At 45.0% G+C, this 14,109-nt stretch overlaps 1 protein-coding gene across 2 annotated transcripts in view; it reads left to right on the top strand.

Annotated features, from left to right (window-relative positions):
- Positions 1-14,109, top strand: part of chd7 (chromodomain helicase DNA binding protein 7) — a 72,998-nt gene that overhangs the window by 43,815 nt on the left and 15,074 nt on the right. For both annotated transcript variants that reach the window (XM_083991905.1, XM_083991906.1), the window contains exons 10-26: positions 34-117; positions 226-363; positions 1,357-1,478; positions 2,012-2,255; positions 3,084-3,260; positions 3,551-3,694; positions 3,784-3,882; positions 3,985-4,171; positions 4,257-4,473; positions 5,960-6,155; positions 6,246-6,413; positions 6,533-6,712; positions 6,839-6,949; positions 8,176-8,387; positions 10,707-10,906; positions 11,243-11,402; positions 13,754-13,843. In XM_083991905.1, the coding sequence (XP_083848031.1) occupies positions 34-117; positions 226-363; positions 1,357-1,478; positions 2,012-2,255; positions 3,084-3,260; positions 3,551-3,694; positions 3,784-3,882; positions 3,985-4,171; positions 4,257-4,473; positions 5,960-6,155; positions 6,246-6,413; positions 6,533-6,712; positions 6,839-6,949; positions 8,176-8,387; positions 10,707-10,906; positions 11,243-11,402; positions 13,754-13,843 (2,729 nt within the window). The remainder of the gene's footprint in view (positions 1-33; positions 118-225; positions 364-1,356; positions 1,479-2,011; positions 2,256-3,083; positions 3,261-3,550; positions 3,695-3,783; positions 3,883-3,984; positions 4,172-4,256; positions 4,474-5,959; positions 6,156-6,245; positions 6,414-6,532; positions 6,713-6,838; positions 6,950-8,175; positions 8,388-10,706; positions 10,907-11,242; positions 11,403-13,753; positions 13,844-14,109) is intronic.

Consider the following 14,109-nt stretch of genomic DNA (forward strand, 5'->3'; position numbering starts at 1 on the left):
TAACAGTAAAACTCCAATTGCTGTCTCTTCCAGATGGACGACGAGCCTTTTAACCCGGACTACGTGGAGGTGGACCGTGTCCTGGACATTTCAGAGAGCACAGATGAAAACGGAGAGGTGCTTTGATCTCCTCCTGTCATCTTTCACAGGCTTGAGCCTCTTTTCTCTCTCTCCTCTCTCTCTCTCGTGTCACACGCTGACCGTGTCTCGTGTTTTTCCGTGCAGACGGTGACCTTATACCTGGTGAAATGGTGCAGTCTGCCGTACGAGGACTCCACCTGGGAGCTGAAGGCCGACATCGAGCAATCCAAGATCGAGGAGTTTGAACGCATCGCAGCACGCACACCCAACACTAAGAGAGTGGTAAGTTTTTGTTGCGACGCTCCTCCTAGGGCGCTATCGGTGTCCCTGCCTGCTAGGAGCAGTGTGTGTGTGTGTTTGTGTGTGTTGGCCTGCTGCCCGCTCCTTCCTCCTGCAGATTTACAGCTCCCTTAATGCTTTCCTCAGGGCCACGTTCTTGTGGTCTTACACATTCACACACACGCCCTGCTCCTGTGGCCGGTCCAAACCACTAACTGTGTGTTTAATGCTGAACAGAAGCAGCTGACTGGCTGTGATCCTTCCCCTCTTTTCTTTCCCCTCTGTCCATCTTTTTAACTACTGCCTACTGTTTCTCCTTAAGGACCATGTTAGAAATGCTCCATCATACAGCAGCAGGGTTTTGGAAGCAGTTATATTTTTAAGTAGCACTGTGGTGGAGGGGATGGACTCTTCAACTAACAGAAAAATATCTCCAGCCTTTGGAGCACCAGTTTAGAGACAGTCATCTCCCCCAGTGGACAAATCTTCATGATAAAATCCAACCTGTAAATAGTTAATCAAGGTGCTGAAAGCATTGTTTTCCTTGTTATTAGTGAATAAGACTTGTGTTACTGCCTAAAATCAGCAAATCATCACAACTGACAGATGATCATCATCAAAAAAGTTTCGGATTCATTTCCTGTTTCCCGTATAGCCGACTATTGGACGATTCGATTCGGAGAGGTCCGATTCAGCTATCAAATCATCGCGAAATGTGTTTGTGAAAAAAAAGATTGCGCAGCCTAATGAGCGAGATCAAGAAAAGGATGGATGGAGAATGTCCTGTTTATTCTGGTGTTTTAACTCTTCTCTGGAGCGGGAAAAGAATGAAAAAACAACATGATTTGACGATTAGTCGACTATGGGCAAAATCTGAAGAATCAGATTCAATGAAAACACCCCTAGTCAGTTAATTGGATTCTCTACTACTTATTTCATAGGGATTAATAAACCTCTGTGTCATTTGCTAACCCCCATATCATTCCCTGTGTCTAGGATCGGCCTCCTGTAGCCGACTGGAAGAAGCTGGAGGGCTCCAGAGAATACAGGAACAACAACACACTCAGGGAATACCAGCTGGAAGGCCTCAACTGGCTTACCTTCAACTGGTACAATTCGTAAGTCACCATTAACTTTACCTTTTTGTAGAACGAGAGACCCCAGACCGGCACCTTTCATGTTTGGAAAACAGGCTCCGATGGTGTCAAAGGACTCTATAGATTCAGTAGCAGATAACTGCAGCTGAACTGTTTCTTTGTCTGTCATGTAGTTGTGCCTGAGGGTGTGTAGCTGTCATAGATTTTATTGAATGTCATGGAACTATTTGAGGTTTTATTGCAGGACTGAAAAAAGAATTAAATTAAATTCTCTCCAAATCCTTCAGCAAGTATTTTCCAAATGGTCTCATATGTTTTTTACATGAGATCATCAGAGTGGCAGACAGACTCTCCTATTTGGAAAAGCATGATTAATAAAGGGGGGGGGAAATGTTTTTAGACTGTTTAGATCATTGACTAGGTCATGTAAAAATCATGGAATTTTACAGCAGGGCCGAAGTGGGACTAGTCTTTGTGAACTTCTGGGTTTTACCGGTTTAGAAACACTGTAGTTATCCTACGTGATGCTCACGTGTTCTATCTGTCCCCCACAGACGCAACTGTATCTTGGCTGACGAGATGGGTCTGGGGAAGACCATCCAGTCCATCACGTTCCTCTATGAGATTTACCTGAAGAGCATCGAGGGGCCGTTCCTCGTCATCGCCCCGCTCTCCACCATCCCCAACTGGGAGCGCGAGTTCAGGACCTGGACTGAGCTCAACGCCGTGGTGTACCACGGCAGCCAGGCCAGCCGCAAAACCATCCAGGCCTACGAGATGTACTATAGAGACGCACAGGTAACCAGAGGACGCCAAGCTTCTACAAAACAACTGCTCTGAGATGAGATGATCTCCTGCTACAATAGAGTAGCAACTTGAAAAGGGGAGGCAGCTCTAGAGAGAGATGTAGCTCAGGACGACTGTTCAGTTTCCTTCTCACACTCCTCCGTATCACCAGTTACCCAGCAGCTCCAGAGTAGGATACGTTGGAGATAAAAGAACATGTATAAAAGCAGCACCTACTGACTTATCAGTAGAAACTGACATCTGCATTTGTGGACAAGAGCACAAATGCTTCCTGTCTTCCTTATTCCATTTCTTCCCTGTCCATTGAAGCAGTCTTCTTTTTTTTTCAGTAGTAGTAATAATAATAATAATACATTTTATCTGTAAGCGCTTTTACAGATGCTCAAAGACACTTTACACTGTAAAAATCATAAAATACAGCAAAGTCAGAATAAAATGAAATTTAAAAAACGGTAATAAAACACACAAACTTATACATTAAAAACATTTAAATTACAACAGTATGGGTATGAGTACTGTTAATTTTATGTTGTAGTAAAATTCTCTGGTTTGGAGATGAACACTAGTGAAATAAACAAACGGATGACGGGACTGCCACAATTCCAACTTTATGTTCAGCCAGAGCTTTTCTTGAGTTTTTCCCTCCTAAATGTTACGGAGCCGCTGTGGCCCAGTTCCATTTGACCTAAAAGAGAAAACACTTTCCCTCCCAGATCCACTGGGTAAGATAATAAAAGGAGTTGGGAACAAATACATTTTAGATTATTCATATTGACCTTCATTCTTCTCTTTTTTGTCTTCCTGTCTTCCTCTCTCCAGGGTAAGATAATAAAGGGAGCGTATCGGTTTCATGCAGTGATAACAACCTTTGAGATGATTCTGGCTGACTGTCCAGAGCTGCGCAGCATCCCATGGCGCTGTGTGGTGATAGATGAAGCCCACCGCCTCAAAAACCGAAACTGCAAACTTTTGGAAGGACTCAAAATGATGGACATGGTGAGTTGTGGTTGGGTTTTTTTGTTGTTGTTTGTAACAGTGGTGGATGTGGCGAGAGGGAAAGCAGTTGGGAGGAGGTATATGTTTCTTGGCACACGGAGTGCGAGTTGATATAAATATTTTGTCTGGTTGAGAGCGCTTTTTATCTTTTAGAATTGGACAAATGATCCCAGTAGCAGTGTCATAATCTGATTTCCTCTGTCCTCCTCTTCAGAGGTTAAAACATCCACATCCTGCTTTCAATTTTAGAAAGTCTAAATATGTCTTTTCCTGCTCCCTGCTTTCTCCAGGAGCACAAAGTCCTGTTGACAGGAACTCCCCTCCAGAACACTGTGGAGGAGCTCTTCAGCTTACTCAACTTCCTGGAGCCTGAGAGATTCCCGTCTGAGCAGACGTTCATGACTGAATTTGGAGACCTTAAGACTGAAGAACAGGTAAACAGACGAGTCGCTCCCAGCTCTGCACAGCTCCTCGATTTCAGGACCAAACAGGTGTTCAATTAAATCGCCTCTCTGTGTTTCAGGTCCAGAAACTGCAAGGCATCCTGAAGCCCATGATGCTGAGAAGACTGAAGGAGGACGTGGAGAAGAACCTGGCTCCCAAGGAGGAGACCATCATCGAGGTAGGACGGGGAACATCTGCTGTAAACGGCTCAACTCAAATCCTGTGCACAACATGGTGATGTTTGAAGAAATAAAATAACATGATAAACTGTCGTTGTCAGGTTGAGCTGACCAACATCCAGAAGAAATACTACCGGGCCATTCTGGAGAAGAACTTCACCTTCCTGTCCAAAGGAGGAGCAGGAGGAGGAGGAGGCAGCGGCGGTGGTGGAGGCTCCGGTGTCCCCAACCTCCTCAACACCATGATGGAGCTGAGGAAATGCTGCAACCACCCCTACCTCATCAACGGTACGCGCTACGACGTGACGACCCGACTCTGCGGTTCAGTCATTTGTCACCTGTTGATTCCTAACTGTGGTTTTCTGTCGTTCAGGAGCGGAAGAGAAGATCATCGAGGAATTCAGGGACACCCACAGCAGTAGGACCGACGTGCCCGAAATGGCCCTCCAGGCCATGATCCAGGCTGCCGGCAAGCTGGTGCTCATCGACAAGCTGCTGCCCAAACTGAAGGCCGGAGGACACCGAGTCCTGGTCTTCAGTCAGATGGTCCGCTGCCTGGACATCCTGGAGGACTACCTGATCCAGAGACGGTAAGACTAGAGCAACAAATATGCAAAGGCTGCTAGATTACTAGAGTATAGGAATGTTGTTGTTTTTTTTTCTTTTCTTTTTTTTTTAATCTACCCATTTATTTACTTGTGTGAATCGTTCAGATCCGAAGAGTTTTTGTTTTTGAGGAGGGGGGGGGGGTCTCAGTGTCTCAGTGTCTCAGCTGGGGTCAGTAAAATGTTTTTCTAACAGGCTGACAGTGACAATCACGTGAAACTGAGGCGAACTCATTCATGGTTGTCTGATTATACTGATAACAGCCGACCTCCAATGTAGACGCGTGACATGCGCGCTCATTAAAGCGGCGCGTATCCGCATGCAGTCGGTGCAACGGCAGCGGCGCACAGCTCCACGGACATGCACGGTTCTCTACGTTGCTGTGTCAGGCAGGTGTCTCCCACGGAGCTCTGCCCCGTTTCAGAGGTGCAGGAAGCCCTCAACGTGGAAAGACGTCGCCTCCGCGATGTAGAATGTGTTCAATTAAAAAAGTTAAACTAACACATTCTGTTTATTTTAATAGTAATAATTATGACTAACATTCAGTGAAGACTAGGGGTGGGCAAAAATATCGATATGGCAATATATCGCGATACTTTATACCGCGATACGATATCGATATTCAATATTTAAATATCGATTTTTTTTTTTCAAAAAAAAAAAATTTCAAATTTTTTTTCAAATAATAAATCATGTTTCAGACGTAAATCCAATTGAAATATGTTGTTGTAACTTGCACTTGTATAAAATGGCATGGATAATTTGAATTACATTGTTTTGACTCAGTTTGTCCCATGAATTATCACTATCGTCTGATGTACATACAACTCGGATTTTAAGATGCATAATGCCTTTTACATTTTTCAGTGAACTATGTAGAATATCGCAATATATCGCAAAATTTGGATATCGCAATATCGTATCGTGACTCAAGTATCGTAATGCGTATCGTATCGTGAGGTCCTTGGCAATACCCACCCCTAGTGAAGACCTAAAATTCAGTATCTCCAAAATTGAAATATTTTTTTTAAGCATTTCTAATATAGAAATGTTGGCCTTCTGAAAACTATGTCCATCTATATGCACTCAATATACTTGGTTGGGGTTGAACTACTGGAAATGGACTTTTCCATGATATTGTAATGTAATCATTTGTTAATGGTGAGCACCCCCCCAGACAATTCCTCTCTTTTTTGGTCCTGACCCGTTTGCATCCCTGTTTTTGTGTGTGTGGAGAAAGCCTCCTCACTAGCTGTAACCTGAATCTACTTCATGGTACAAAATAAATAAACCGTCACCTTACCTTATATTCTGATGAAGGTTTTAAACCTTTAGATACTCAATCTGATCTGACACCTAGTGCGTTTGCCACGATGTCACAGCTACACAGCTACACTCACTCTGCAGTCTGACAGGAGATAAAATGGGACAAACAAAGTGATTAATCCTGTTCCGTGTCCGTGTTTCCAGATATCCCTATGAGCGTATTGACGGCAGAGTTCGCGGCAACCTGCGGCAGGCGGCCATCGACCGCTTCTCCAGGCCGGACTCGGACCGCTTTGTGTTCCTACTGTGCACAAGAGCCGGAGGACTGGGCATCAACCTGACGGCAGCCGACACCTGCATCATCTTCGACTCCGACTGGAACCCTCAGAACGACCTACAGGTATGAAATGACCGTCAGCCACATATAGAAAAACAAGTGAAATTCTGCGTAGAACACAGCTCACGTATCTCGACCTCTGCCTCCCTCCAGGCCCAGGCCAGGTGTCACCGTATCGGCCAGTCCAAGGCGGTCAAGATCTACCGTCTGATCACAAGGAACAGCTACGAGAGGGAGATGTTTGACAAGGCCAGTCTGAAGCTGGGACTGGACAAGGCCGTGCTGCAGAGCATGAGTGGACGGGAGAACGCCAACAGCGGGGTAAGAACAAAACACACACACATCCACTGTCAATGTCACTGTTAATTTATCCTTTAAGGGAATCTCTCTGCCTGATTCCCGACTCGTCCTTAATCTAAATGTTTTCCTTTGTGGTCCAGGTCCAACAGTTGTCCAAGAAGGAGATTGAGGACTTGCTGAGAAAGGGAGCGTACGGAGCTCTGATGGACGAAGAAGACGAAGGCTCCAAATTCTGTGAGGAAGACATCGACCAGATCCTCCAGAGACGAACCCACACCATCACCATAGAGTCCGAGGGGAAGGGCTCCACGTTCGCTAAGGTAAAGACTCTGCTCAGCCTAAAAAACTATGGCAACAGACTGAACCCCCACCTCCTCCTTTTTTCAAACGGTTGTATGAGGTTTCTTTGATGTGAAGTCAAGCACTGTGTTTTCCTCTGTCTTCAGGCCAGTTTCGTCGCAACAGGCAACCGAACTGACATTTCTCTGGAGGATCCCGACTTCTGGCAGAAATGGGCCAAGAAAGCCGAGCTGGACCTGGACGCCATCAACGGACGAGTACGTACTACACACACACACACACACACACACACACACACACACACACACACACACACACACACACTTGCAACACTAGATCCACACTCTGACAACAAGCATGTGAAGTGTCAAACCCTTTGGAGAGGGAACATCACATCAAGCATCCATACAGAGTCCTACACATACACACTTGTTGGTGTCTCCTTATTGAAAGGAGGTGAGCAGGGGGAATTTGTTTGGGAGACGCACATACGCGTGTGTGTGTGTGAGAGAAAGGGAGCGAGAGAGAGAAACAGGAGGGAGGCAGAGAGAGAGATTAATATTGACAGTTGAAAATCTCCTCTCTGCCTTAATTACCCATGTTTCCCTGCTCGTGTGTGTGTGTGTTTGAGTGAGAGAGCGTAAGCTGCTTAGCTCCACTTAACAGAGCACAGATGCTTGGAGGGTACAGAGATATCACTTAGGCAAGCGCTCAAACACACGCACACACAGAAACACAAGCTGAAGTCACAGTCCTTCACACACATGGAACGTTCTGTTAGCAGGCGGCGTCACATTCTTCCCTCTCCTTCTCCTTCCATCTTTCTACTTGCCCACTTGTTTTCTCCAGACCCCACACTGACACACTTCACCTGTAAGCACCGACACCGGCCGCTCCCCACAGATTTCTCACTGTGATGTGAAAATGGAAATGTCTGCACTGCTGTGTGATAATTGCGGAACTAACTACTGCCCTGTTTGTACATATGAATCTGACTGTAAGGGGGGGGGGAAATCAAATTAATTGAACAAGAATGTAATTCATTAGGCAGCATAATTAATGTCAGATTCTGTTGGAGCTGGGAAGCAATTGTCCCAGCATCAGGACCGAAACAAATATCAAATAAATCCGATTTTGTGAAGATGATGGTTTATATTCTACGACGGAGTATTAGGGCCACATTGAGAAAAAAAAAAAAACACAGACTTCGAGAATGAAGTCATACATTTACGAGAATAAAGTCGTACATAGAATAAAGTCGTACATTTCCTACAAGAAAAAAGTCATAACATTACGAGAATGAAGTCGTTTGTGATTTTTTTATTTTGTGGCCCTAATACTCCGTCGTAATATCAGACATATACTGATAGACCAGGTCGATGGAAAAAAGCAGAGGGGCTCTGCATATAAGTACTGAATTGAAACCAGAATCAGAAAGCAGAGCATGCATGGTAAACGTTAAAATCCGATCTCTCTCCCCCAGAACACGCTGGTGATCGACACACCGAGGGTGCGGAAGCAGACGCGGCACTTCAGCAGCGTCAAGGAAGACGAGATGATGGAGTTTTCGGAGCTGGAGAGCGACGAGGACGAGCCGAGCAAACCCTCGTCCAAACCCCGCCGGCCGCAAGACAAAGCCCAGGGCTACCCTCGATCTGAGTGCTTCAGGGTGGAGAAGAACCTGCTGGTCTACGGGTCAGTTTCCCTCTCAGCCATAGAGGAATGATTTAGCTGATAAAGAGAGTCTGGTTAATTTGTTTGCAGTGGAATTTGTAGGAATAGCCTGACAGGACAGTAAAATGCTTCGATTAGCTTTCTTGCTGCTCTCTCCACCCACCAGCACCTCTAAGTTAGCCCACTCCTGAAAGAGACAAACACATGTTGCAAAGTATTGACCCATCCTTTTAAACACACAGCAGTAATCCAGACAAAGAAGGATCAAAGAACTCTGAGCATAATGCAAATGTAATTAAAGCTCCATTCAGCTTATCGTTTTTTTTTTATACAAAAGGTAAGAAAAGTAAAAGTCTGACATAAAGGGACTGTGGTCGAATAAAACATCACCAAAGCAGAGAAGTGAATAGAGGGAGGGAGAAGGAAACGTGACAGAGGCTGTGGAGTTGTTCACTCTGCTAATGTGTACGTTAATACATGCAGTCCCGCTCATGGAGTGATTTAGTAGACGGAAATCTCGCCTCAAGGCCGTCGACGTGCTGATCTGCCTCCAAACACATACACACACACTCATAGCGCAGGTGTGTTTATTGTAGTGCGCACACTGTGACCTTGGAGAGCATGGGACAAGTTTTAATCTCACAGTCAGACAGCTGACTAATACGCAGCCTGTCACACTTTTTAAAAATGATTTCCACTGAAACTCACTTTCAGAAACGGTCTTTAAATGTAAAAAGCATCCAGTTTCTTCTTCAGGCACTTCCTGCCCACTGCATTATCATTGTTATTATTTTTGGTTTACTTATTTAAAACCAGATAACAATGTTTAATTAACTCAAGAATTATCAGACTATCAGTAATTTAACTTTTCTGTTACTTTTGCTTCTCCACAATAAAGCCTTATAGTCTCCAGAGATAGGAGTACAGTGTACTGCACACAGGCAAACTGACACACTTACCACAGATAGTGATTATCTGGTGAACACGGCCATTTTCACGGCTGATTTGGCTCGTGTGTGTGTGTGTGTGTGTAAGAAGGAAGAGTTGTGCAAGTGACATGTCAGCGTTGTTATTGTTACAGTCTAGTCTTGTGGCCCGAGGCTGTAGGACACACTGACTGGGTCCGTCCCCGCCACTCAGCACTCTGTTGTCTTTTCCCATCAGCTCTCTCTCTCTCTCTCTCTCTCTCTCTCTCGCTCTCTCTCTCTCGCTCTCGCTCGCTCGCTCCCTCCCCGTTGCCCACCATTTTACCCTTTCTGAAACACTCCGGCGTAACACTGGCTCGCATGGTTCAGTGAAGATCGGGAAGCAGCAGTGGAAAGATTTTTAGTTGAGAACCAGACCAGCACACGAGCCTTTAGGGTCGCTCCGTCTCTGGAGGTTGTGTTGGGGCCGACTGGTTCAGCTGTGTCTCACACAAAGACACACAGACACACACAGAGGGATGAGAGCCTGACACTCATCGGTGTCTGCTGCTGGAGTGTGATAGATGCCTCGAATGCAGACAGAATGATTTGGACGTGTGTGTGTGTGTGTGTGTGTGTGTGTGTGTGTGTGTGTGTGTGTGTGTGTGTGTGTGTGTGTGTGTGTGAAGGATCAGGGTCATGTGAGTGAGGAGTGTAGCACAGGATTACAAACTGTTACAAATTGTATATTTGTGTCTCTTAGCACAAATATTATTTAATCATATTTCACAGTTCAATTCATCACTGTACTGTAATGAACATTTCAAAATCGACAGTATGTAATCACAATATTAGTCCTATTATTAACTAATATTAATTATCTTAGTGTTTTATGTGTGCTTGTCGTAGTTATCAAAAATGCCTTATTATAAAGGTACATCTTGTATAAAAGTAGTATTCCATCATGTGTAGTGTGATTTATAAAGCAGCTTTTACTGTGAAAGTATCAAAGCCTCAGTCGACAGCCTGGATTCAGACTCTGAGCCTTTAAACCAGCCGTTAGGACTTCTGTGACTTTGTGATGTCACAAGAAAATGATCACCTCCCCACCAACCTGGACCCGCCTCGCAACCTGATAGAAATGGGTTTGAGGTCGGGGTGTTTTAGCCTCCATAGCGTAGCTCTGAGCAGCTCACGGCTCTGCTCCTCCGTTCTAAAAACAGCTTGCACCGACAATTAAAGGTAACGAACCTACTGCTAAAAACTATAGGGATTATGGCAATGGGCCACTTTGCCAACATGTTGAACTATCCCCTCTGCCTCAGAGCCCCCCCAAAAAAACTTATTTTGGTGTTTGAACCAAACGATGAACAAATCCTGCAAACAGTACAGTATCCGCACACTGACAGGCTTGTCCCCCTGCATGTCTCTCCAGGTGGGGCAGGTGGACAGACATCCTGACTCACGGTCGCTTCAAGCGCCCGCTGAAGGAGGCCGACGTGGAGACCATCTGCAGAGCCCTGCTGGCCTACTGCCTGCTGCATTATCGTGGAGACGAGAACATCAAGAGCTTCATCTGGGACCTGATCACCCCGACTGCAGACGGGACCACCAAGACACTGACCAACCATTCAGGTAATGTTATAGACTAAGTAGATAGACTGTATGATTGAGCTTACCGCATGATTTGAGCGTCAGAAAAATTCTGCATCGATAATGTACCTCGTAATCTTAAAAAGTCATAGTGAACTCAAAATAATTTCATGAGGGATGGGGCTAGAAGGGGCTTGCCCAAAAAAGAAAAGTACAATGCAATACAGTTTCATTTTGACAAAAAGTGGTTTTCTGTAACTGATTATGTACATAAATGAATAAATAACGCAGGGAACATCTGAACAAGATACACATGTTGTCATTGGTGAATTCCCCCCCGACTGCTGTCTCACCCCCCCCCTCCCTCTCTGTCCCCAGGTCTCTCTACTCCAGTTCCTCGGGGCAGGAAGGGCAAGAAGGGGAAACCCACCGCCCCGCCCCCACAGACTCCACGAGCCGATTGGCTGGCCAGCTGCAACCCTGACCACTTACTGCAGGAGGACAGCTACAAGAGACACCTGAAACATCACTGCAACAAGTCAGTTCACCTGAAACACCACGAGAACCGTCGGCTAAAACACTTGAATTTTCAGATTCCTAAAGCATCATGGGTTGAATTAGTGTTTCCATAGTAGGAATTTCCATAGCAACCAAACAAATGGGGATGGAACTAGGGCTTTGAAACCAGGACATAGACACATGTGGCAGATGTGATGTTTTCTGCACAATCTCAACAGAGGCAGCAGCCTTGTTCCCCTTTCTTGCTCTTACTCTCTCTCTTACACACACACACACACATACTCATTTGCTTTGTGGTCAGCTCTCTCTCCTGTTGTCAGGGAGATATGCTTCCTTGCCCTCCAGATTCAATTCCAAGATTTTTTTTTTTCTTCTTGAGGGGGGAAGTTTGTTTGTTTGTGTGTACGTGTTTGTGTGTGTGTGTGTGTGTGTGTGTCTGGCTGTGCGCCAGGCCAGGTGCTAGGCAGGCAGACCTGTTGGAAGTGGGTGAAAGACGCACATAAGCGCACACACATAAACACACACACTTGGGGGTGATTATGTGGTGCCATCTGCTAGGCTGAAGCACAGCGTTGTGTGGCTAATCAGGCCTGGCACATTGATGGATGAGCAGACTCAGCCTGCCAACAGCCACACACACACTCTGCAACTTGTCCAACTTGCAACTTGATGCACAAACAGACACACACACGGCGGAGTAAGTTGCAAATGACTGCCTTTAACCCCCCAGACTAAACTTTCTGTCGCCTCTTTTCCTACACAGCCCTATATCCCCTCACCCTCACTTTGTTTCTTCTTTGCCCCCCCCCCCCCCCCCCCCTCAGCCCCTCCTCTGTCTTCTGCTCCAAACAGCCTTTATTGGCATTAAATCCTGGTGACAAATCTGGTGACAAATGTTTACAGTAAAGCAGATCTCCCAGAGAGAAGCATTTCCAGTGTCAGGAGATCAGATCTGACTCATTCTGCAGCCGTGACTGAAGTGATTCATTTTACTGGAGGAGCGGTGGCAGCGTAATCACCTCCACCGAGCAGGCCGCGTTGTTGTCAGCTGGATTACACACAAAGTTCTCAAGACTTTCTGTTTGTCACCTTCCTCAACATTGTGTGATGGGGCCTTTTTCTGTAACACTTTATAATAAAAAAAGTACACACTATTAAGCATGAAATACTGAATTCATCATTTATAACACATGAATTCTCATTAGTATGTAGTTTATAAACACAGTTAAAATGTTTTACTCATCATTGATCAGCACTAACTGTATTTATAAACTACATACTAATGAGTATTCATGTGTTATAAATGAAGAATTCAGTATCTATTCATGCTTAACTAATGCTTAGTGTGTACTTATACATGTTACCTCTTTTTCTCATAGTTTTATCAATATTTCACCTTGGCAGGCGCCCTGATGACCGGGTGGTCTGAGCACATCCCATATGGGCACACTGAGGCTCTAGTTTGACCCCCTCCTGTCTGGACCTTCTATCGCATGTCTGTCCCCCACTCTTTTCATACATATGTCCTGTCTCTCTCATCTTAGCCTATCAGGTACATGCTAAATGAATACATATTTAGTTTTGCGGTGTTACAACATATAGGCTCATTTCCAGTGGCCATGAATTCAAATCCAGCCTTTTTGCGGCATGTCACCCCCTCCCTCTTCCCCTGTCTTCACTTATCCATTTATTTCAAATGGTTTTTTATTGAGTTTTCAAGTAACTGTAGTGAGAAAAATAAAGCAGTTGAAACTCAGTCAAAAGACACAACTGCATGAATGCCATACATGGATACAATCTCCTGTGTGCTGACTTGACTTATAGCGAAGCACTATTTAATCAGTCATTTGTATCCATAGGAGCAAAACACAGCAATGAATGAATTCTGGTTTTTAATTTTCAGTGTTCCAGGAAATTGCAGCTTTCTGTTGCTTTACAGCAGATCCTCCAGTAAAGTCAGTCTGGTGTGAATAGTGTGATCAGGATTTCCTCTGATAATGGAACACAACACATAAAACACATAATTTAATTTCATTCAAGACAGGAAAAATAAGAACTGGAATATGCCAGAAAATGGTTTTCTCACATGTTTTTACAAAACGGTGTTTGATACCAGTATCATCTTCAGAGCCCGTTGGTCAACTGTCAGACAAACAGAAATCATTGATTCGTTGTTTCAAAAATGTTCAGATTTGCTTCTTCAATGTTCAGATTTTCCGCTTCTCTTCTGTTGTAATTGAAATGTCTTTTTAAAATGGATCGACCAAATCTGCTAATCATATCTTCCGTCTGGGTGGATCTAAATCAAGCAGCCTTCCTAAAGATGAGCTCACTCACTCACTAACTGGTCCTCTGCTGTCTGACCCTCAGGGTGCTGCTGAGGGTGAGGATGCTGTATTACCTCAGACAGGAAGTCATTGGCGACCAGGCCGAGCGCATCCTGGAAGGAGCCGACTCCAGGTCAGTACATGCTCCATACTACACTCTGTCTTCATTTTAGTGTGTCCTACCACATTTTGGGATGTTGGAACAAAGGAGATGCCTTTTTTTCCCTTCCTTTTTGTCTTTAACCTCCTCACTTTTTGTGTGTTTCTGTCTGATGGCCTCTCGGTTTAGTAAACTATTGCTCATTATCCTCTGGCCCGAGGTCCGTCAGCGCAGCCGTGCCGGTATGAAGGCTGGATGCGCTGCTCACCTTGACTGTTTCCGTGATCTCATTCTGACGG

This window comes from Trachurus trachurus (genome assembly GCF_905171665.1).
Source record: "Trachurus trachurus genome assembly, chromosome: 17".
NCBI classification, from domain to species: domain Eukaryota; kingdom Metazoa; phylum Chordata; class Actinopteri; order Carangiformes; family Carangidae; genus Trachurus; species Trachurus trachurus.